This window comes from Haliotis rufescens, unplaced genomic scaffold (assembly GCF_023055435.1).
Source record: "Haliotis rufescens isolate VD_foot unplaced genomic scaffold, xgHalRufe1.0.p SCAF_26, whole genome shotgun sequence".
Lineage (NCBI taxonomy): Eukaryota > Metazoa > Mollusca > Gastropoda > Lepetellida > Haliotidae > Haliotis > Haliotis rufescens.
In genome coordinates, this window is record NW_025963957.1 from 2,858,903 (window position 1) to 2,882,296 (window position 23,394).

The following is a 23,394-nucleotide window of genomic DNA, read 5'->3' on the forward strand; positions in this document are numbered from 1 at the left end:
GAGCTGAAGTATGAACACCATTTCCAGGATAAATGGCAAATAAGATCAGACAGTGGTGGGATGGTGTGTCAAATTCGCATTATCCCTCACTGCTTACTGTCTGCACTTTGCAAGGCTGCCAGGAATGTTTCATATGAATCAAGATGAACAACTGAAGATTTCACAGAAACATTTGCAGATATACATGTGGTTCAGCAGGATATTGTTGACAAATAATGATCAATATTGACTGTTTTTTGTGCTAATGGATGAAAACACTGACATTTTAGTTTCCAAAAGTCTGCTTGTCTGTGTTAGAGTTATGACAGATCTGAAGACCCTATAAATCCCACGACCTACTCCTTGTTTCAAATGTCAGAAATTTGGATTTTGTCAGAATTCATGTACACGTAAAGCTTCTTGTTTCAGATGTTGTGAAATTGATCATGATGAAAATACATGTTCAGCCTCTGAAATGCTCCAGCTGTCAGCAAGGTGATCATATCTTCAACTGACTGGTATATAAGTTTCAATCCCTTGTACAAATATTAGATGTGAGCAAAAGATCAGCTACACTGATGCCATGAAACAGGCAAAATTAGTCGCACCTGCCAGCACAACACAATATTCTTATGCTTCTGTAGTGAGGACAGTTACAACGGTTAAAACAGCATCAATTTATTATCATACAGATCTGACCCGAGAAGATCCGGGGTATAACAGGTCTTCAGCAACCCATGCTTGCTGTACAAGGGGACTATGCTTATCGTAAGAGGCGACTTACGGGATCGGATGTGGAACGATGCTCATGATGTCAGTCACTGGATGTCTGGTCCAGAATCGATTATTAACAGACCGCCTTCATATAGCTGGAATATTGCTGAGTGCGGCGTTAAACAACGAACAAATAAACAAATCGTACAGATCTGTCATGGACAATAGGAGACTCACCAAAGCAAGTTTCTCATATTGAAATCCAAGTTGCAGATCCAAAACCAACCGCAGTAGCATCCACATCAACGGAACACAGAAGCAACCCCAAAAGCTATATCATCCTATAACGTTGACAATAAACAGAACCAAAGGCACTCAAAGATCCTGTGCAACTGTACAACAAGTATGGGTTGCTCAAGAATCTAGATAAGGAGGTATCCCCTCACATGAGCACTAATGGTCATACAAGTGGCCACTCTTCCAAAAAGTCTATCTCTCGTTACTCCACCACAATGAGGAAATCAAATCCTTTAATTCAGTGAAACTGCAGAGGTCTCAGGATACATATTAAAAAGTTACGCTTATTAATACAAGATTTATGGAATCATAAACATAGAGACACTGTTGACTTAAGGCAGTACAATTGTCAGCATTCATTTTCTCCTCCGTGATATAACGGGACTGGAGACTCTACTATTTTAGTCAGGCAGGACGTCATTCATAGTGATGTTCATTTAAATACTGCTCATCAGGCTGTTGCTATTCGCATTTACTTTGTGTTCTCTGTATATCCCACCTTCATCTGCTCTTCGACAGTCTGATCTTCAGAAGTTATATGATCAGCTCCCTAAGCCCTGTATCATCATGGGCGATATAAATGGAGATAACACTCTATGGGGAAGTGCAAGTACCAACCATAAGGGCAAATCATTGAAGATTTTGTTTCTGATAATAATTTATGTGTTCAACGATGATTGAAACACCTATGCACATCCTGCTACTGGAACTTATTCTGCACTTGATCTGTCGCTCACAGTTCCAGATGTTTACAATGAATTTGAATGGTCTGTACATGACGACATTGTGGAAGTGATCTCTTCCCTGTACTGTCCTAAAAGCTGTAAAACGTGATGATGACCAACTGGTCCCTTTATCAAATATTATGTGCTGAAAACCCAAATCGTCTTACCATTATCTTAAAGACGGTGATAAATTAAAAACTGATAAATCTGACATTGCAAATAAACTTGGTGAAACTAGCCAAACTTTCTTCATCATCAAATTATGTCACTGAGTTTCAGAGAAATCAGAAACAATAGGAAAAGTAAGTTGAGAAAAGAAAGTTAATTTTGATTCTAATAATGGTGAAGTTACTTAAGCACGTGCCTGTATAATGTCTTGAGACAAGTTAACATATATTTGACGTTTCAGCTTAATGTGGGAGGAAAGCCCCCTTAGTGATGCAGGTCTCAGGCGTTTACCACTTCGGTGAAACCCACGAGAACGGGTATGGTGCTGACAAACCTAGAAACATAATCAGGGCGAACCGAGATTCGAACCTACAATCATAGGTTTCTGGTGTGCCCAAGGGACGCAACTCTGCACAGCTTATCGCGGCGCCTTAGACGACTGGGCCACCCGTGCCCCCGAATCCTCTTTATGAAGATATTTACAATAAAACATCATCTTTTATTCCACCACTTGGAATAAGAATCAAATCTGCCATTTTTGCTGATAATAACTTCATGATATAGCTCCCACCTAACATTTGTCATCACCTCCTTACATTAACAAAACTAAAGAAATCAGATACTAACCAAATTAATTTACAAACAAGAACAATTAATTTACAAACAATCACAATCAAGAAACACATATAGCACTTAAAAATCTATATTTACAGATGGATCCAAGGATGATGATCCAGAACAATGTCCTCAAGACTACCAGATAAAAGCTCCATATTCACTGCAGAAGTAAATGTCATTTTAAGAGCTGAAAAATATATCAATAACCAGTCTAAACATGAACAGTTCTATATATTTTCAGATTTTCTTTCAATATGACATCGTCCTTTGTTGGTTACCCAGCCACGCTGGAATCAGTGGTAACACAGTGGCCGATTCTGCTGCTGCCAAAATTGGAAAGCACTCAGCAAATCTGTAACACAACTTCTTATCCCATACAGTGATTATAAACCCCTTCCATTGTCAATAGAAATCATAAACTTGTAATTAAATGTAAGATAAAAAAAAATCGAATATAGGTAAAATACATTACATGAAAATAAGCTATAGGTTACACCCACTTGGGTTGTCAGTCCCGATTTGAAGAGGTCATCCTAAGATGATGTCGTATTGCCTATTCGCGATATACACATTTGTTTTGTATCCCCTGTATGAAAGAATCACTGTCGAGCATATCCTGCTTGACTATATTGATTTTTTCATCACAAGGGATAAATATTTCAGAGTGAAAACAGTCAAAAACCTTTTTAGTCATGTTAATTTTCATTTAATATTGTATTTTTTTAAAGAAATAGAATTAGTTCAAAAATTTGGATGTACAAAGTGTGTTGTTATTGGTAAATTGGTTGTGGCTTTACCCTCGAGGGGGGTTGAAGTAGCGTAAAATTATCATCCCCCTAAACAGTTCCACGTCATTCAAAGTATTCTAGGCATCCCAGAATTTTAAAAGTAGTATATTTGTTGTTTTACATTGATGGCTGAACTTACGGACAAACGCATGCAGCTGAAGGGATGTAAATCCTGTTGGGGAACCGTACAGGTAGATTTCAGTACCGTAAGTCCCATATGTCCCTAGTATGGTGGCCTAATTTTGGTTGACGGCGATCAATAGCCAATTCTTATATTGTGTTGTTGATTAATTAATTCTTCTTTTAAATGTTCTTAAAACAGTTTTAAATCGAAACTGTGATGGTCTAGTTATAATGCTGTCCATCGATGAGAGGTTTTTATTCAATATAAATATATTTATTATCAATTTATTAGTTCTCGTCTAGATATGGCTGAAATATTGCCGATGGACCTACAATTTTAACTCACTCACTCACTCCACCTCTGAGATTGTATTACCATGGATTATGTTAATTTCTTATTTAATTGTGAGTATAACGTGCAGTCATCCAAATCTTCTAACTTGTCGGATTCTCTAAGGTTTGCACTAAAATGTCAAACAGGTGTTAATCTCAAATTGGTCTGAACGTTCTTCTAACTTCGAGGGGCGGTCGGGTAGCCTAGTGGTTTAAGCGTTCGCTCGTCACGCCGAAGACCCGGGTTCGATTCACGACATGGGTACAATTTGTGAAGTCCATTTCTGGTGTCCCCCGCCGTGATATTGCTGGAATATTGCTAAAAGCGGCGGACAACCATACTCACTCACTCACTCACTCACTCAAACTTCAAGGCAATGTTACGTCTTTTCCCACCCTTCAGGTAGGTCTTTCTCAGTAAGACATATAAAGTGTGGTAGTTGGGCTAAAAATAGATCGTAATTTATCGGGTAGTATGGCGGCAAGTTTAAGTTTCATGTACGGTACGGGTTGTAAGTTATAGGGCTTTGTAGTGCTTCAGCAGGGCTGGTGGAAGTCGTTATCTTGTAGTCAGTTAATCTATTTATTACTCACGTTTGGCAGTAAAATTCCATTGGAATTCCCTGTGACGGTTGCGAGGTCCGCATGTCTTCCTGCCGTAGCGTGTTTCCGGTTCTATAGGTGGCGCCGAGCACGCTATGTTAGGAATTATCATTTGACCAATGAGAAGCTTAGAAGATTGTATGACCCGTGACCTATGAATATGGTTAGCTCCGTGGGTATAAAAGCCTGATACGACCGAGATTAGTTGTCTGAAGTTTCGGGTATCCCGACAAGTAAGTCCACAACACCCACTACGGGGGAACATCCCTCTAGGCAATAAGGTTTTCCTTACGACTAGTTTTAGGTGTAGGATTAGTTTATGTGATAGTCGGGTGGGGGAGAAGAAGTTGCAGGAAAAACATGTAGAAATAAGGATTTAGATAGATTGGAGAGTAAGAAATAAGTTAAAATGTAGGTTTTGTAAGGTATTTATTTAGTATAGTTATTGGAATAGTGGTGTGGGGGAGAAGTAGGTGTAGGAGAAAATAGGCAGTAAATTAGGCAATTAACAATAAAGACATTTAGGCTAAAAGTTTACCTATGTGTGAGTGCTTTCTTTTTGTATTTTTCTGATTTCTGTTAATTTGTGCATTTTTTTAAGTTTAATAAATCATTTAATTTATGATTTTGTCTTAGTTTTGTTTTAGCAAAGTTGAGAACCTGACCAACCATAGAACCTCGAGAGAGTACACTGTTCATGACTGATCACAGGAGAACACAACGCAAAGTCCGAAATTATATGAACAGGGTTCGAACTTAGTACTCTCCGATTACAATCCTGTCACTGGGCAGCCCGCCAGAGGGCGCCTATTACAAAAGTATAGAATAATAATGTTCATTTTATTTGAATTAAGCTGTGCTATGCAGATGAGTTCATTATTGCAAGCATTATTATGTCGGGGTGTAAAGTCGTCATACATATATCATATTCTTGCTTTATTTGATATTGTGTATTTAGAAAAGCCACCGCGATAAGATATAATGTATTTTCAGTAAGTATTATACGCTTCTGAGCTTGAAATTGCATGTGTTACAGGGGGCAAGAGTGACCAGTCGTCTGTGCAGAGTTGCGTCCCTTGGGCACGCCAGAAACCTATGATTGTGGGTTCGAATCCCGGTTCGCCCCAATTATGTTTCTAGGTTTGTCAGCACCATACCCGTGCTCGTGGTTTTCACCAAAGTGGTAAACGTCTGAGACCTGCATCACTTCAGGCTTTCCTCCAACATGAAGCTGACATGCCGTGATATAACTGAAATACTGTTAAAAGCGGCGTTAAAAACCCAACTCACTCACTCATGTGTAACATGTTACCCTTATTGTGATGACAGACAGGACTGCAGTGACTTGACTGTTGTCTATTTAAGTCACACTTCCTCTACAAACATATCATGCGGATTACATTCTTCATGGAACTTTCGTATATTGGCTTGGGACCGCTTGGGCGTGGTCCCGTTTGCCACGTCACAATGACCAAGAAAGAAGGCGAATTAACTTGTGGGATGATTACTCGGCTATCAGCTTTCCTCCCACATCAAGCTGACAAGCCGTGATATAAGCCCAGCACACTCACTCTCTTTCACCTTAAAACAGAGAGAAGGCTGTGTCCCTTGGAGTCTTTATTTGTGGCAATGTCAAAATACAAATATAGAGAGACAATTCAAACAATATTTCAGGTACAAGTTCGATGATACAGTAAATGACTTGAATAAAACATTAGCAATCACAGACGAATCATAATTCATGGTTCCACGTATAACATTAATAACATATCAATAGAACTTTTAAATAATCAAGATACATACTATACATAACATTAACAAGTTGAGCGGAGGTGCCGGCTCGTACACACAAAATACAGGTGAGCGGAGATTCCGGCTCATACACAAAGAACCTTGGACAAGATTCCACCGAGCGGCACATCCTGCTCGCGGTCGCCCTTGCAGTCGGAATACCAGATACAGTTTTCACAAATTGTACAAATAACTTCAGTGCTTACATTCTCAAAAAGGTATTGAAGATTGTAGGGTCTTACACGAGTCGATCTTCTGGCTGTCTCCAGGCTGTCTTCCTGACTGACCATGTCCGTCGGGTTTTACGTAACGTGTGGCAAGGTCATTGTCCCTCGTGTATGGGAACATTGCATATGTTACAGCCAGGTGGTTTGGGTATGCCTCCTGTGATACCTTTCCTCGCAGCCAACTCGGTATTTTCCAGTTCGAACCCTGATATGTTCACTTCACTCGTATAGAATACTTCAACCCACATATCCTTCTGGTTGAGCGTTTCGTAGGTCTCTCCTTCCTTCTTCAGAAACGTGTTATCTCTTTCATTCAAGCGAATGAGGTGTTGCTGACAGAAGACATCCGCTTCTGTATCAGGCTTTGTCAGGACCAATATGACGTAGTGAGTTGGCCTTTTCACAGTCACACAGTAGAAATCCCCGAAGTACAGCCTGGCTGCCTCATCAAAGACTTGCCCCAGGGGAACCTTCACTCTGGTGTCTCCAAATGGTGACACATTTGGTAGATCACTGTTATACAAGGTCACCCCAAAGAATATACCGTCAAGGTTCCCATTCATAGGATTGCGTGGATCCCCTCCTCCGTCCTTTGTGTAAGGCCTCATGGTGTCATTTACAAGGTGGTCGAAAAAGCGTCTAGGTTGATTGCGGTACAAAACATCGGCTGCTTCCAAATTCTCTCCTGGACAGTGTTCTATAGCTTTATCGAGTAGTTTTGCCAAATAAGCTGCAATGAAAAATATTGGTAACAATCAGTGTCGATAACGGGTAAGACATATAAGAAGTGATTCCCAGGCGATTTTTTTTCTGTTTCTGAATATACAAAATCATCTTATTGTTTCCCCGTGTAATATTTGTTGCAGCATTTGTACTACAAGAAGATGTTTTATATGCAATAAAGGCCCATTGTAACGAAAATGTACCTAAAAATCCGCCGGAAATTAACCTATTTGGTTTGGTTTGGTTTGTTTGTTGTTTAACGCCGCACTCAGCAATATTCCAGCTATATGAAGGCGGTCTGTAAATAATCGAGTCTGGACCAGACAATCCAGTGATTGGCATCATGAGCATTGATCCACACAATTGGGATACGATGACATGCAACAACCAAGTCAGCAAGTCTGACCACCCACTCTTACGACAACCGGGGGCACGGGTGGCCCAGAAGTCTAAGGCGTCGCGATTTGTGTTGCAGAGCTACGTCCCTTGGGCACGCCAGAAACCTATGATTGTGGGTTCGAATCCCGGTTCGCCCCGATTATGTTTCTAGGTTTGTCAGCACCATACCCTTGCTCGTGGATTTCACCGAAGTGGTAAACGTCTGAGACCTGCATCACTGCGGGCTTTCCTCCCACATTAAGCTGACACGCCGCGATATAACTGGAATACTGTGAAAAGCGGTGTTAAACCCAACTCAATCACTCACTCACTAACGACAACCATAGTCGCCTTTTACGGCAAGCATTGGTTACTGAAGACCTGTTCTAATCCGGATCTTCAAATACCAGGTGTTCGCGAAACTGTTGGCTCCCGTCACAAACTTAAGCAAAGGCAAGTCAACTGTACCACTGAAAAAAACACGGGCACACACGGAACAAGTCAAAAGAAATATAGTGACTTGTATCGGAAATTCCTAATTTGGAAATGTCCTCAAAACGTTTTGAAAGCTTTACCGAGGCCTTGAATTCTTGTAACTTTTATCGAACAACTTCTGAGCAAGAAGAAGACCTATTCTAACCCGGATCTTCGTCTTAATACATAAACAATAAAATACATGGGGAAGGTCCAACAATCTGGAACCTTGTCACACTTATATTACAAACTACAGAAACGATGACAGCCACAATATATATAATGTCCAAAATAGTTTTAAATCCTGTCGAAAAAGGTTACAGTTATCACAATGTTTTTGTATCACATAGGCTTTTAGCCTGTGCTTCATATATAATTCAATAAAAATAAATTTATGATGAAAATAAAGACATCAGCTTTACTTTAAGGTCGTGATTCACAACTTACTGTGCATGTCCTACACGGCGCACAATTTGGATATCTGCGTGTTTGTTTGGAGCATGATACTCACACACGTGTTGTTTAATGTGAACAACACACAATGATTGTTTCGCTATCAGGTGCTCATAAAACACGTTTGTTTAGCCGTAAATAGCGCTCATGCATAGCCACGGCTAGCTTAAAATTTACGTCTTCGCGCCGTTGGTATGCTGGAAACAGCAATGGGAATTTGCCAGACATTTTAATGTTCATCAAAACACATAAATCTCTTTGGAGACGCTATCCAAATACTAGGGCAACATTAATGACGTGCCACGTGTGACGTCACGTCAACAAGACAACCATATTCTATCATCATATTATGTGATTCATATTAGGATCTATGCTATCGATACCAAACTGCCACATTAACAGCTCGGACAATTCCTGAATTGAGAAAATAAGTGGCAGAATCGTATGCAACCGGCTAAGGGGGTACAACATTCAGCCTCGACGACCAATGATATGCCTAATAGGCTTTCATCTAGCCTGGTGTAGACATCATCTTAGGTTCAGAATACAAAACTGGGACAGTATACTGTTTAATGATGAGTACAGATTTCATCTGGACAGCTCTTATAGTCGCGAAATGATCTACAGGCGTCCAGGAGAACGCTTTAGCAACGTTTGAGTTACACAACGTCGTCAGTTTGGGGGTGGAAGTGTTATGGTATCGGGTGGCATCACAACTCATGGGAGAACACAACTTATCATTCTTAATTGCAATTTGACTAGAGTACACTGCCGGGACGACATCGTTCGAGATCATGTTCTACCCGTTGTCCTTGTGGTGGGACGTAACGTCACGTTGCAACAGGATATGCATGCCCTGAACGTTGCTGAAACACATTTTCTTTGAGGCGACATAACATAACTGTACTGCCCTGGTCGGTTGTTTCTAGAGACCTGGATTTCTCATTCCTCACCACTGATATGTTTCCCTAGCCTACAACAGTGCTCAACAAGGCTCGTCGCCCTCTCGAAGGCCACGAAACGGTGCAAGCCAATGAGAATGCGCGTCAGTTCAAACTAGATGAACAATTGAGACTGTCCAATTTGAAACATGTATTTCAAAGGGATTATCAATGGACAGAGGAAATCTTTATTGTTTACAGACGTTATTACAGAGGTGGTATACCTGTGTATCCAGTGAAAGATATGACAGATGATCCTGTGTAAAGAACTTAATATGGGAATGAGTTACAAAAAGGGGACAAGCCTGCAGACACCATATGGCGGGTAGAGAAAGTGTTGAAAAAAAGAAAGAGAACTGGTGGAAAGGAGGTACTGGTCAAATGGATGGGGTATCCTCCCAAGTTTAACAGTTGGATCTCCGAGGCCGACCTGCAAGCTATATAAAGAACAAACAGTATCGGTTGTCTCATTTTGAGCTAGACCCTTGCCCAGTCAAATAGCTTGAGAGCAGGCTGGTCCCATTATGTCTTGTACAAAGCAAACAGAAGAAATAAACACAACAAAGATTCTAATAAGCTGAACCCATCTCAACTGAAAGTTAAGTATGTGTCTGAAACACAAGCTTTGATCAATTGAGTTAAAGCAGCTTTGAAACGACAAAGAAAAAATGCCTCTCGTCTGCAATGATGGTGTAAACATTTTGAACGTCTTCAACAGATAGAATTCAGGGGCTATATAAATTAGCTTTGCATCATAACAGTGACTGCGAAATAGCCGACGGCTGAAGCGGTCGTAAAATCCACTAATACTACTAACAGTGTTAGTTGTATATAGGCTATCATAGAGTGAACATCTTGTTTAGAATGTGGAAAGATATTTTCTAGAAGAGATGTCTTACTGCGTCATTAAAAGCATGTCCATGGCTTACCATCAAAAACATCACCTGTTAGACCAGTAACACCTCCGCCACCGCCGCATTTACCAGCTGAAGCCTTCAAGTTGACAATCCCTTCTAATGTAGTGATAGTTGGTCTAAGTGGGAGTGGCAAAAGTTATTTTCTGTATAACCTATTACTGCAAGGATTAATTCAACCTAGACCTGATCACATTATCTGGTGTTATACTCAATGGCAACCCCTCTATCAACTGATCAGTGAACAGTTACCTCAAGTGAAGTTTGTACAGGGAATACCATACAATATGACCGATGAGGACTTCTTGGATGCTAGAAACAACAATATGATTGTTTTGGATGACCTAATGGTTGAGGCAAAGAATGATAAACGCATCTCATAGCTGTTCACACGAACCTCTCATCACATGAATGTTATTATCTTCTTGTTATTACAAAATTTGTCTCCGTACGTTTTCACACCAGATACTCAAAGGGAGAATATCTCCGAACTAGCTGAGAACACTGTGGAGTCAGAAGACGAGACCATGCCTTCCTGTGACGAGTGTGGTATTATGTTTGAAAACAATCATGACCTTCAACGTCATGTAAGAACCTGGTGCCCAGAGAATGAAGGACAACCCTTGAAGAAACGAGCTAAAGTGGATAACACAGAATATGCAAACCATAATATTCTTGACCTAGTTGATGCAAATAAACCTAACGAAGCTGATAAAGAGAGGGAAATCAAAGGACTAGAACACATGTAGGAACAAACACTAAAAACTTGCAAGGAAGAGATCTTGGAAAAGAAGAACAGAAAGAAGATGAAAGAAAGACTGAGAGATGGGTTGAAAAGAAATTAAAGAAATGTTGGAAAATTAATTTCCTTGAGAGACTTGTGAGAGCCATCAGATATATTGGCTACTTTGGAAATGGACCACATTTCAAACCTGTTCTAGAGAAAATGAAACAATTAGATCCTGACATGGATCGCAATGAAATGAATCATAAAATCACTCAGTGGATGAAACAAGTGGTCAAAGATATCTCTCTCATGTGGACTTATCACTGGCTGAAGATTTAGAACTGATCAACCAATCTGATGATGAACAAGATAATTATAATGATGATGAGGGTATTTAATAATAATTAAACTCTTGTACATTAAAACACTCTTCTGTAATTATGTGACTCTACATATCATATTGTTATATGTATTGTATATATGTGTTTATGTTATAAAAATATGTATAAAGAATATACCAGTTCTTTGTTCTTTTTTATGTGAGGACAGTTTTGAAATCTTTCAGCATTTTATTTGAATTTTACCTGTAGTTTAAACAAAAGTGTATGTGTGTGAATCAGTCTGTATCATTACTCTGTTACCATGTGGGACTATTCACATCAACCACACTATTATCAATTGTGTACTACTTGTAAATATTACTATTTGAGTTGAAGTTCCATTTGTCAATAATGCGTTTTTTCGGGAGTTTTCTTTTTAATTAAGTATTAATATGTTCGAATTTCATATATCTTTGCATTTATGATGTGTGGAATACAAACCATTACAAACCAAACCATTATGTATGTATGAATGTATGTATGTATGTATGTGTGTTCGTGCGTGCGTGCTTGCGTGCGTGCGTGCGTGCGTGCGTGCGTGCGTGCGTGCATATATGTGTGTATGTTTGTTGTTTAACGCCGGTCTCAGCAATATTCAAGCTATATGACGGCGGTCTGTAAATACTCGGTATTTGTGGGTTGAACCATTGATAAGTAAAACCCCTGATAATGTCATCAGAGCTTTGAAAAAGATATTTCTTCAGGCAGATTTACCTAATATAATTCGATCAGACAAAGGGAGAGAGTTTGACAACAGGAAAGTGAAATCTTTTTTAAAACAAAATGGCATCACTTATTATGTTACACAGAATGAAACCAAAGCTTCTTATGCTGAGAGGGTGATTCGAACTCTCAAGACAACCATGTATAGGTACTTTACCTATTAACAGACCTATCATTATATAGACATTTTACAAGACTTGGTAAAGGATTACAATCACAGATCATTGAAAGAGAGTGCTCCTAGCGACATAACAACAGAAAATGAAGCTGAAGTATGGACAGAAAAATACCCTGACCCATTGAAAAAATCTATTAATACTGAATATCACACCAGTCAAAGAAAGAAACCATTCACGTTCAAACTAGATGAACAATTGAGACTGTCCAATTTGAAACATGTATTTCAAAGGGATTATCAATGGAGAAATGGACAGAGGAAATCTTTATTGTTTACAGACGCTATTACAGAGGTGGTATACCTGTGTATCCAGTGAAAGATATGACAGATGATCCTGTGAAAAGAACTTTATATGGGAATGAGTTACAAAAAGTGGACAAGCCTGCAGACACCATATGGCGGGTAGAGAAAGTGTTGAAAAAAAGAAAGAGAACTGGTGGAAAGGAGGTACTGGTCAAATGGATGGGGTATCCTCCCAAGTTTAACAGTTGGATCTCCGAGGCCGACCTGCAAGCTATATAAAGAACAAACAGTATCGGTTGTCTCATTTTGAGCTAGACCCTTGCCCAGTCAATTAGCTTGAGAGCAGGCTGGTCCCATTATGTCTTGTACAAAGCAAACAGAAGAAATAAACACAACAAAGATTCTAATAAGCTGAACCCATCTCAACTGAAAGTTAAGTATGTGTCTGAAACACAAGCTTTGATCAATTGAGTTAAAGCAGCTTTGAAACGACAGAGAAAGAATGCCTCTCGTCTGCAATGATGGTGTAAACATTTTGAAAGTCTTCAACAGATAGAATTCAGGGGCTATATAAATTAGCTTTGCATCATAACAGTGTTAGTTGTATATAGGCTATCATAGAGTGAACATCTTGTTTAGAATGTGGAAAGATATTTTCTAGAAGAGATGTCTTACTGCGTCATTAAAAGCATGTCCATGGCTTACCACCAAAAACATCACCTGTTAGACCAGTAACACCTCCGCCACCGCCGCATTTACCAGCTGAAGCCTTCAAGTTTACAATCCCTTCTAATGTAGTGATAGTTGGTCTAAGTGGGAGTGGCAAAAGTTATTTTCTGTATAACCTATTACTGCAAGCATTAATTCAACCTAGACCTGATCACATTATCTGGTGTTATACTCAATGGCAACCCCTCTATCAACTGATCAGTGAACAGTTACCTCAAGTGAAGTTTGTACAGGGAATACCATACAATATGACCGATGAGGACTTCTTGGATGCTAGAAACAACAATATGATTGTTTTGGATGACCTAATGGTTGAGGCAAAGAATGATAAACGCATCTCATAGCTGTTCACACGAACCTCTCATCACATGAATGTTATTATCTTCTTGTTATTACAAAATTTGTCTCCGTACGTTTTCACACCAGATACTCAAAGGGAGAATATCTCCGAACTAGCTGAGAACACTGTGGAGTCAGAAGACGAGACCATGCCTTCCTGTGACGAGTGTGGTATTATGTTTGAAAACAATCATGACCTTCAACGTCATGTAAGAACCTGGTGCCTAGAGAATGAAGGACAACCCTTGAAGAAACGAGTTAAAGTGGATAACACAGAATATGCAAACCAAAATGATATTCTGAGCCCAGTTGATGCAAATAAACCCAATTAAGCTGGTTAAGAGAGGGAAATCAAAGGACTAGAACACATGTAGGAACAAACACTAAAAACTTGCAAGGAAGAGATCTTGGAAAAGAAAGAACAGTATGAAGATGAAGGAAAGACTGAGAGATGGGTTGAAAAGAAATTAAAGAAATGTTGGAAAATTAATTTCCTTGAAAGACTTGTCAGAGCCATCAGATATATTGGCTACTTTGGAAATGGACCACATTTCAAACCTGTTCTAGAGAAAATGAAACAATTAGATCCTGACATGGATCGCAATGAAATGAATCATAAAATCACTCAGTGGATGAAACAAGTGGTCAAAGATATCTCTCTCATGTGGACTTATCACTGGCTGAAGATTTAGAACTGATCAACCAATCTGATGATGAACAAGATAATTATAATGATGATGAGGGTATTTAATAATAATTAAACTCTTGTACATTAAAACACTCTTCTGTAATTATGTGACTCTACATATCATATTGTTATATGTATTGTATATATGTGTTTATGTTATAAAAATATGTATAAAGAATATACCAGTTCTTTGTTCTTTTTTATGTGAGGACAGTTTTGAAATCTTTCAGCATTTTATTTGAATTTTACCTGTAGTTTAAACAAAAGTGTATGTGTGTGAATCAGTCTGTATGATTACTCTGTTACCATGTGGGACTATTCACATCAATCACACTATTATCAATTGTGTACTACTTGTAAATATTACTATTTGAGTTGAAGTTCCATACAACAATCACAAACGCAATGGATATATTAAACATATTAATTGAACAATAAGTATTCATAACAAAAAAAACATATACAATTGACACAATGATTGAACAAGCCTGAACTTGAAAACACACTTGTGTACACAACGCCTCTCGGCTAACAGCGTCTTGCGTATGTGTTAGCTGGTGATAGAATACATCGTATAAATATGTGTTACGTATCTTAATCCTATAGATAAACTCAAATTGGATGAAATATAACATGTCACAGAGAGTCAGTGGGAATTCCCACACATTATTAAACAATTGGGTTATTTCAAGCATGATGAAACTCATATATTCAAAATAACAACCCTATGACATAAACTGTATATGGTTCAGTCTTCACACAGCAACAAATCTGGACAAGACAGTGTAACATTAGACTAGCTGACTCATTTTAAGCGCGGGCGATTCACCGATATTGCACCGCGCGTTGTAATCTCATTCGGTCTTTTCCTGTGACGTCATCGTGCACCACCGATGAGATGATGTGGTTCTGTCAATTAGTATTCATCAGTTCAGGATTAAACTGCGGAAATCAAATCAATCTTGTACAGAACTACGTTTATCCTTATGCGCGTATCAACCTTTGTTTGGGACTCATTCTAACCCGGAAACCCACGTGTGGGTGTGTGAAATTTTCATCTAAGGGACAGGTTCCAGGATATATATATTAGCAAAATGATTGTGGGTGGAAAGACCACAGTACGTTCTCTCCTTTGTCGAAGCAGTAATGGGGAAAGAGTATCATAAATACCTTGTTCAGCGTTGCGTCCCTCTGCCATGTTGAAAGGCGAAGCTGGTTTAATGCTGAAGTCACGTGCACGTTTCATATGCCTGCATTATTTCGTTTGCACTATAAATACTGTATCACGCGTTGGTGGACCAATCAGATTAGTCATACTTAGACTGTCATGATTTCATTGGTCAGTTCCAGCCTGCTGAGCTGGCTCTACACTGACCAAGGCTACACTGACCTAGACGAATATTTAGACTCGAAAGAGGTCGTCACATCGGTGAAACAATAACACACACCCCATCTACAGTGATATGTGCGTTAATATTTTGTATCAGCTCACTGTTATCACGAAATCGTATACATAATACATGGAATTAAACGACCACGTCAATAAAATACCGTTAGCATCTGTATTTTAGCAAATTTGATGAAGCAAATGTCGCCGATTATGTCCCATTTTCTCCTATTGTAGGGTGGTGGGTTTAGCGGAGTTCGCGCCCATGGAGTATAATAACTAAAAAAATAAACACTTTTGATCCGGAATAATGGTATTTAATAATAGGGTCTTTCATTGGTTCTGAGATTTTGCCTCTGGATTTTATTCACATGAAAAGCCATTTATTATGCATTTGTTTTCTTATTACACATTGAAATTAATCATAAATATATCTTATAATTTATAATTGATTCATTCCAATCGAGTGTATTTTAACTACGTGTGTTTTTGTATAAATGTCGGGTGTGAATGGCATAATAAAGAATACGTTAATCATATTATTTTCAATTAATTTGGTACAGTGGCATACACACCCATGTGTATTCTCTTTTTCACAGGATGAAAAAATAAACACGCGACAATAGTCATGGTGTGGCCAAATTATTCAACTGAAGACACTTAAGCATGAGGTTAACAGAACCACTTTATTATAAATTACAACATTTGCAGGTTTTCTAGTTGGTATGGAAAAATCACCGTGTCATGAAATTCTACTAGATACCAATGCCACGTTTGAGATCCAGACAATCAAACAGTTTGTTCTGAAAGTGGCCACTAATTTTGTCATGAAACCTAGAGAGAATGTGTGAATCACACACTTTCAAGGGCTGTAGTTTATCAAAGACATATTTGGTAAAAAGCTGAGCAGTTTAATAATGATATGTTCGCATCTGTCTATTGTCATAAACATGATATTTGGGGTGGGGGAGTGTATGTGTGTGTGTGTGGGGGGGGGGGGGGGGGGGGGTTGTCACCAAGTTATGATGATACATATTATTTATTCTCAAAATTCAAATAATGCATTCTAAGGAACACACATGCAAGTTACAAATAACCATAACTTTCAAGCAAATTAAAAATAATTGTAATTTAACATGTATCTACTGACCAAACTACATGAACTCAAAAGGGTTTTCAACAATCAGACATCTGAGAAAATTCCATCTTGTTTTTTTTATTACAAATTGAACAATCTAAAAATTTGCAAAGCAGATGAACATGATGTCCTGAATAAAAGCAAAAACAAAAATTGCCATAAACTGTATAGGAACTTGTTAGTATGTAATTTACAATGCAAAATTGGTCAGCAAGTTCAGTTTGATTTCTCCTCAATTCAAAGCAAAATCACTGACTGTGTGTTGATCCATGTATGGAAAAAGTACTGTTAAAGCATCAGAGTGTGGAGCAATGCATCATTTTATCCACTGGCTGAATAAATGATAACATCATATGACATGTATGTGATGTATTACTTCTGTCAGATCTACATGTATATCATGCTCTGAATGATGTCAGTATATGCTTTGATACTGGCTTTAAGTCCCCAAAACTGTGGTACTCAGAGTCAAGACAGGTTCCATTGGTACCGGTAATCATCACCCCTAGTTAAACAGTTCACAAATAAATAGTGGAATGTACACATGTTTCCAGTTTTCATCCTCAAATATTACAATTTCTTTGCACTTTTAATGTTATGTATTACCATCATGATCATACTGTTTTATCCTATGCTTGAACAATAATATAACTTAACTTCTTTTATTGAGTCGTTAATTTGTAGATAATTTCGTACACAGCTATTTCATCTAACATGATGATTATAATCTACTTTTCAATGATAATGGTATGCACACTTCTTTATGTTGTTCTGTACAGGATTCCCCAGTGGCTATATTGCATCATATAGAATACTCATGGATGTGTATGCCACTGTACCAAATTAATTATGATCATATTCTTTATTATTATCCCCTTCAGACCTGACATATTAACAAGCACACACATAGATCTAGTTCAGAAACACTAGATTGAAATTAATCCAATATGTTTCCAAATTTATTAGATATATTTAGGATTAATTTCTTTTTGTGATAAGAAAACAAATGCCAAATAAATGGCTTTTCATGTGAATAAAATCCAGAGGCAAAATATCGGAACCAATTACAGACCCTATCATTAAACACCATTATTAAGGATTCTGGGCGTTCAATAATTCCGCTAAACCACCATTTCACAATGGGAGAAAACGGGGCATAATCGTCAACATTTGCTTCATCAAATTTGCTAAAATACAGATGCTAACGGTATTTCATTGACGTTGTCGTTTAATTCCATGTATTATGTATAAGATTTTGTGATAACAGTGAGCTGACACGAAATATTAACGCACATATCACTGTAGACGGGGGGTGTGTCATTGTTTCACCGATGTGACGACCTCTTTCGAGTCTCGAAACAGCTTAAATAATGTTTTCCTTCACTAAAAGTAACAACGGACGTTATTCTCGTGACATATACATTGCAAGCGCATTCATGAAAATGCTAAGAAAAAAATTTAACCACCTGTTCTAGAGTTTTTTCTATAGTACATACATGGCGTGTCCGCCATGTTTGTTCGTCTAGTGGAGGCGGCCATTGTGCAGTAGATACAGATATCACGTATTTGAATGTTAATACTGATGACAAACATTCATTATTTATGCAGTGACGATATAACACATATACACGTTTATTGGTAACTTTCAACATTTTTGCTCTTCATTTTAATAACTTTGTTTTCATATATACATATAGCACTACCCGACTAGTCTGTCATACATAATTATGGGGCAGTTTTCAATCTTGTACTGACTTACTCTGGTGTTACTGGGCAAAGCTTATTGGCTTGGGTGTTTTATCCCGTTTTTCTGGTAATCCTATTATTACTTTATTCTTATCCTAATGACATCCTGTTCTCTGGATCACGGCTCCGTGACTGTCCATAACAATTAAGATGAACATTCAGTTTAAGTAAATGAATTTGTTTCGACACCACAGTCAAAGACCAAGGCTGTGCAGACTGAAGGGACTGAAAGGACGGACGGGATGGCATTTTGATGGTTAAGGAGCGTGACGACACAGTACACAACTCAGTTATTTCAATGCGTGGTGCAATATCGGGGATCCGCCCGCTTAAATAGGTCAGCGAGTCTGACGCGAGTGTAAATACACTACATACAACATGAAATATCTCTACATTATCAATAACACACATATGTGTCAGTGTTAACATTCAAGGGGAAATCAAATTATTAATAATACAGCGTATATTTATCAAGGTCGCAAAACACCCTGCTTGTTTAAAGTATTATATAAATAAACGGCCTATATATCGATAGCAGAACATTTTCTACTGAACTAGCAGGGCGGGTATCAGCTGTGTCAACACATTCATAGAGTGGTGTTTTTATTGTGCTTGGTTCATTTCACTTACAAGTATGCCTGCGGACGGTTGGAAAACATACCACTCTGATATCTATCATAATCCTAAATATCCAGCTTCATTTTCTGGGTCAAATAAGTTTTATCATATCGTGAAGAAGGAGTAATATAGATTGGGATATAGAATTAGCAGATGTATCTAATATCAGTGCAGGCAGTTATGGGGTTAGATATTTACTCATTGTTATTAACATTTTACTCGGTATTTGTGGGTTGAACCATTGATAAATAAAACCCCTGATACTGTTATCAGAGCTTTGAAAAAGATATTTCTTCAGGCAGATTTACCTAATATTATTCGATCAGATAAAGGGAGAGAGTTTGACAACAGGAAAGTGAAATATTTCTTACAACAAAAAGGCATCACTTATTATGTTACACAGAATGAAACCAAAGGGTGATTCGAACTCTTAAGACAACCATGTATAGGTACTTTTCCTATCAACAGACCTATCATTATTTAGACATTTAACAAGACTTGGTAAAGGATTACAATAATAGACCTCACAGATCATTAAAAGAGCCTGCCCCTAATGACATAACAACAGAAAATGATGCTGAAGTATGGACAGAACAATACATTGACCCATTGAAAAAATATATTAAAACTGAAGATCACACCAGCCAAAGAAAGAAACCATTCAAGTTCAAACTAGATGAACAATTGAGACTGTCCCATTTGAAACATGTATTTCAAAGGGATTATCAATGGAGAAATGGACAGAGGAAACCTTCTTTTTTTACAGACGCTATTACAGAGGTGGTATACCCGTGTACCTAGAGAAAGATATGACAGATGATCCTGTGACAGGAACATTTTATGGGAATGAGTTACAAAAAGTGGATAAACCTGCAGACACCATGTGGCGGGTAGGTAAGTGTCGAAAAAGAGAAAGAAACCTGGAGAAAGGAGGCATTGGTCAAATGGATGGGGTATCCTACAAAATTTAACAGTTGGATCCCTGAGGCCGACCTGCAAGCTATATAAGAAACAGACAGCATCGTATGTCTCATTTTGAGCTAGACCATTGTCAAGGCTTGAGAACAAGCTGGGACAAATATGTATAATCATACCAGCTTGTACAAAGCTTACAGAAGAAATAAACACAACAAAGATTCTAATAAGCTGAACCCATCATATATGTCGCAACTGAAAGTTAAGTATGTGTCTGAACTACAAGCTTGGATCAATAGAGTTAAAGCTGCTTTGAAACGACAGAGAAAGAATGCCTCCCGTCTGCAATGATGGTGTAGACATTTTGAACGTCTTCAATAGATACAATTCAGGGGCTATAGAACTAGCCTTGTATCATAACAGTGTTAGTTGGATATAGACTATCATGGAGTCAACATCTTGTTCAGAATGTGGCAAGACATTTTCTAGAAGAGATGTCTTACTGCGTCATAAAAAGCATGTCCATGGCTTATCACCCAAAACACCTGTAACACCAACCCCACCCATTAGACCAGTAACACCACCGCCGCCACCCCCACCTATGAGACCAGTTACACCGCCACCGCCACAGCCACAGCCACCGCCACCGCCGCCGCCGCCGCATTTACCAGCTGAAGCCTTCAGGTTTACAATCCCTTCTAATGTAGTGATAGTTGGTCTAAGTGGGAGTGGCAAAAGTTATTTTCTGTATAACCTATTACTGCAAGGATTAATTCAACCTAGACCTGATCACATTATCTGGTGTTATACTCAATGGCAACCCCTCTATCAACTGATCAGTGAACAGTTACCTCAAGTGAAGTTTGTACAGGGAATACCATACAATATGACCGATGAGACTACTTACAGAGCACCTCGTTTACAAACGCATGGGACAAGCGGTAGCGAAGTCAGCCAACAGAGCTCTTGGCCTCCTTGTATCAAAATACAAGGCACTTTGTGGTATGCAATACGAAACCTATACAAAACTTTATGATTCGATGGTGTGGTCTACTATACAGTATGGTTCTGCGATATGGGGACAGTACGATCTATCTTGTGTCAACGCTGTACAAAATATCCGAACCCCTAATTCACCCCTAACAACGCCGTGTCTGGAGACATGGGATGGACACCGCCAATAGTTCGTCAATGGGAGACCGTGTCTAAGTTTTATAAACGTTTAAGTTCCTTGCAAGACCACAGACTGTCAAGAAGAGTTTTTATTTGGGCTAACAACTACGTTTTTAACAATAAGAAGAATTGGAATTTTAGAGTTCATTTTAAATATAAAACCCTTGGAAAAGAAGTTTTTATCCCCACAGAAAATAATTACCACTACAGATGTATTGCCATGGAGGTCAAAGACGAAGTTTTTAAAAAGTTCTGAGAAAAGTGGGAAAGTGCAATAAATCAGGATAACAGTGTCAGAGGCAAGGGAGGTAATAAACTAAGGCTATACAACCAGTTCAAGAAAGATTTCAGTGTGGAACACTACAATAAACTCCCGATGTCAAGACAAAACAGAAAAGCTCTCGCCGTATTTAGATGTGGAGTTACACCGATAAAACTGGAAACTGGGCGCTATAATAACCTTCTGGTCAGTGAGAGAGTATGTTTAAATCGTACAGATTGTGTGGAAGATGAGCTGCATGTTCTACTTCAATGTCCAGTTTATAATGATTTCCGTAAAGAGCTTTTAACAAAATATATTGATGTGTGTCATGATTTTAATCTTCAAAATGATTATGTTAACTTGTGTTTTATTCTCGCCAGCCCTATTGTTGGACACGTTGCTGCCAAAGCCTGCAAGGCTATTTTAAACATACGGAGAGATATTTGATATACTGTATAGTGTGTTTAACTTTTGTGTGTACATTTACCTTTTATTTATTTGTATTTTAGTAATCTTTATTTGTATATTTTAACGTTTTCGTCTCTCATAACTCCAATAGGAGTGGCTTATTTAAATATTATATATATATATATATATTTATGTAATATTTGAGGTGAGACGTAAATAAAATATCTGTCTGTCTTGAACAAGCCTGAACTTGAAAACACACTTGTGTACACAACGCCTCTCGGCTAACAGCGTCTTGCATATGTGTTAGCTGGTGATAGAATACATCATATAAATATGTGATACGTATCTTAATCATATAGATAAACTCAAATTGTATTAAATATAACATGTCACAGAGAGTGACAATTGGGCTATTCCAAGCATGACGAAACTCATATATTCAAAACTACAACCCTATGACATACTACATAAACTGTATATGGTTCAGTGTTCACACAGCAACAAATCTGGACAAGGCAGTGTAACATTAGACTCGCTGACTCATTTTAAGCGCGGGCGATTCACCGATATTGCACCACGCGTTGTAATCTCATTCGGTCGTGCACCACCGATGAGGGGATATGGTTCTGTCAAATAGTTTTCATCAGTTCAGGATTAACGATACGCAAATTCAAACAACAATCGAGTTAGAAACTGCGGAAATCAAATCAATATTGTACAGAACTACGTTTATCCTTATGCGCGTATCAACCGTTGTTGGCGACTCATTCTAACCCGGAAACTCAATTTTGGGTGTGTGAAATTATCATCTAAAGGACAGGTTCCAGGATATACATCTTAGCAAAATGATTGTGAGTGGATAGACCACAGTACGTTCTCTCCTTTGTCGAAGCTGTAATGAGGAAAGAGTATCATAAATACCTTGTTCAGCGTTGGGTCCCTCTGCCATGTTGAAAGGTTAAGCTGGTTTAATGCTGAAGTCACGTACACGTTTTATATACCTGCATTTTTACGTTTGCACTAAAAATACTGTATGACGTGTTGGTGGACCAATCAGATTAGTCATACTTAGACTGTCATTTCGTTGACGTTGTCAATCAAGCAACAGAGTCTACCGGTATTTCTACTTCTTAGATTTCATTGATCAGTTCTCGCGTGTTAGATTACAGGCCCGAGCTTGACGCTCTACTCAAAGCGCTTAGCGGAAGTACTGAAATCAATCGTTCTGCGCATGCAGATTGTTTAATGCCTTGTCAGATTTTCCGTTCTGTGCATGCGCGATTTCGCGTATTTATTCCTATATTAAATGTCACCACTATTTGACAAAGATTCATAAACACATTCTCGTGATAAGTTCGAAATCATACAATGTCGCTTACATTGATGGCACGTACTTGATCCGCACGCATTTCCCATTAACTAAGACAATGATAACGGTAAGAAGTTTAGTCAAAATAATTAGGAAAGCGCAAGGCTCAGGAACCGCTG

The 23,394-nt window shown here is 38.4% G+C and overlaps 1 protein-coding gene across 2 annotated transcripts; it reads right to left on the bottom strand.

Annotated features, from left to right (window-relative positions):
* Positions 1-5,952: 5,952 nt before the first annotated feature.
* On the bottom strand, positions 5,953-23,031 carry LOC124141411 (phytanoyl-CoA hydroxylase interacting protein-like). 2 transcript variants are annotated; one of them, XM_048402426.1, is made up of 2 exons: positions 22,828-23,031; positions 5,953-7,096 (listed from the first exon to the last, which is right to left on the bottom strand). In XM_048402426.1, the coding sequence occupies exons 1-2, from the start codon at positions 22,853-22,855 to the stop codon at positions 6,462-6,464; spliced, it is 663 nt and encodes a 220-aa protein (XP_048258383.1). In that variant the 5' UTR covers positions 22,856-23,031; the 3' UTR covers positions 5,953-6,461. The 2 variants fall into 2 exon arrangements, with proteins under 2 accessions (XP_048258383.1, XP_046365372.1); XM_046509416.2 differs by lacking the exon at positions 22,828-23,031 and adding an exon at positions 15,427-15,538.
* Between the last annotated feature and the right edge of the window lie 363 nt (positions 23,032-23,394).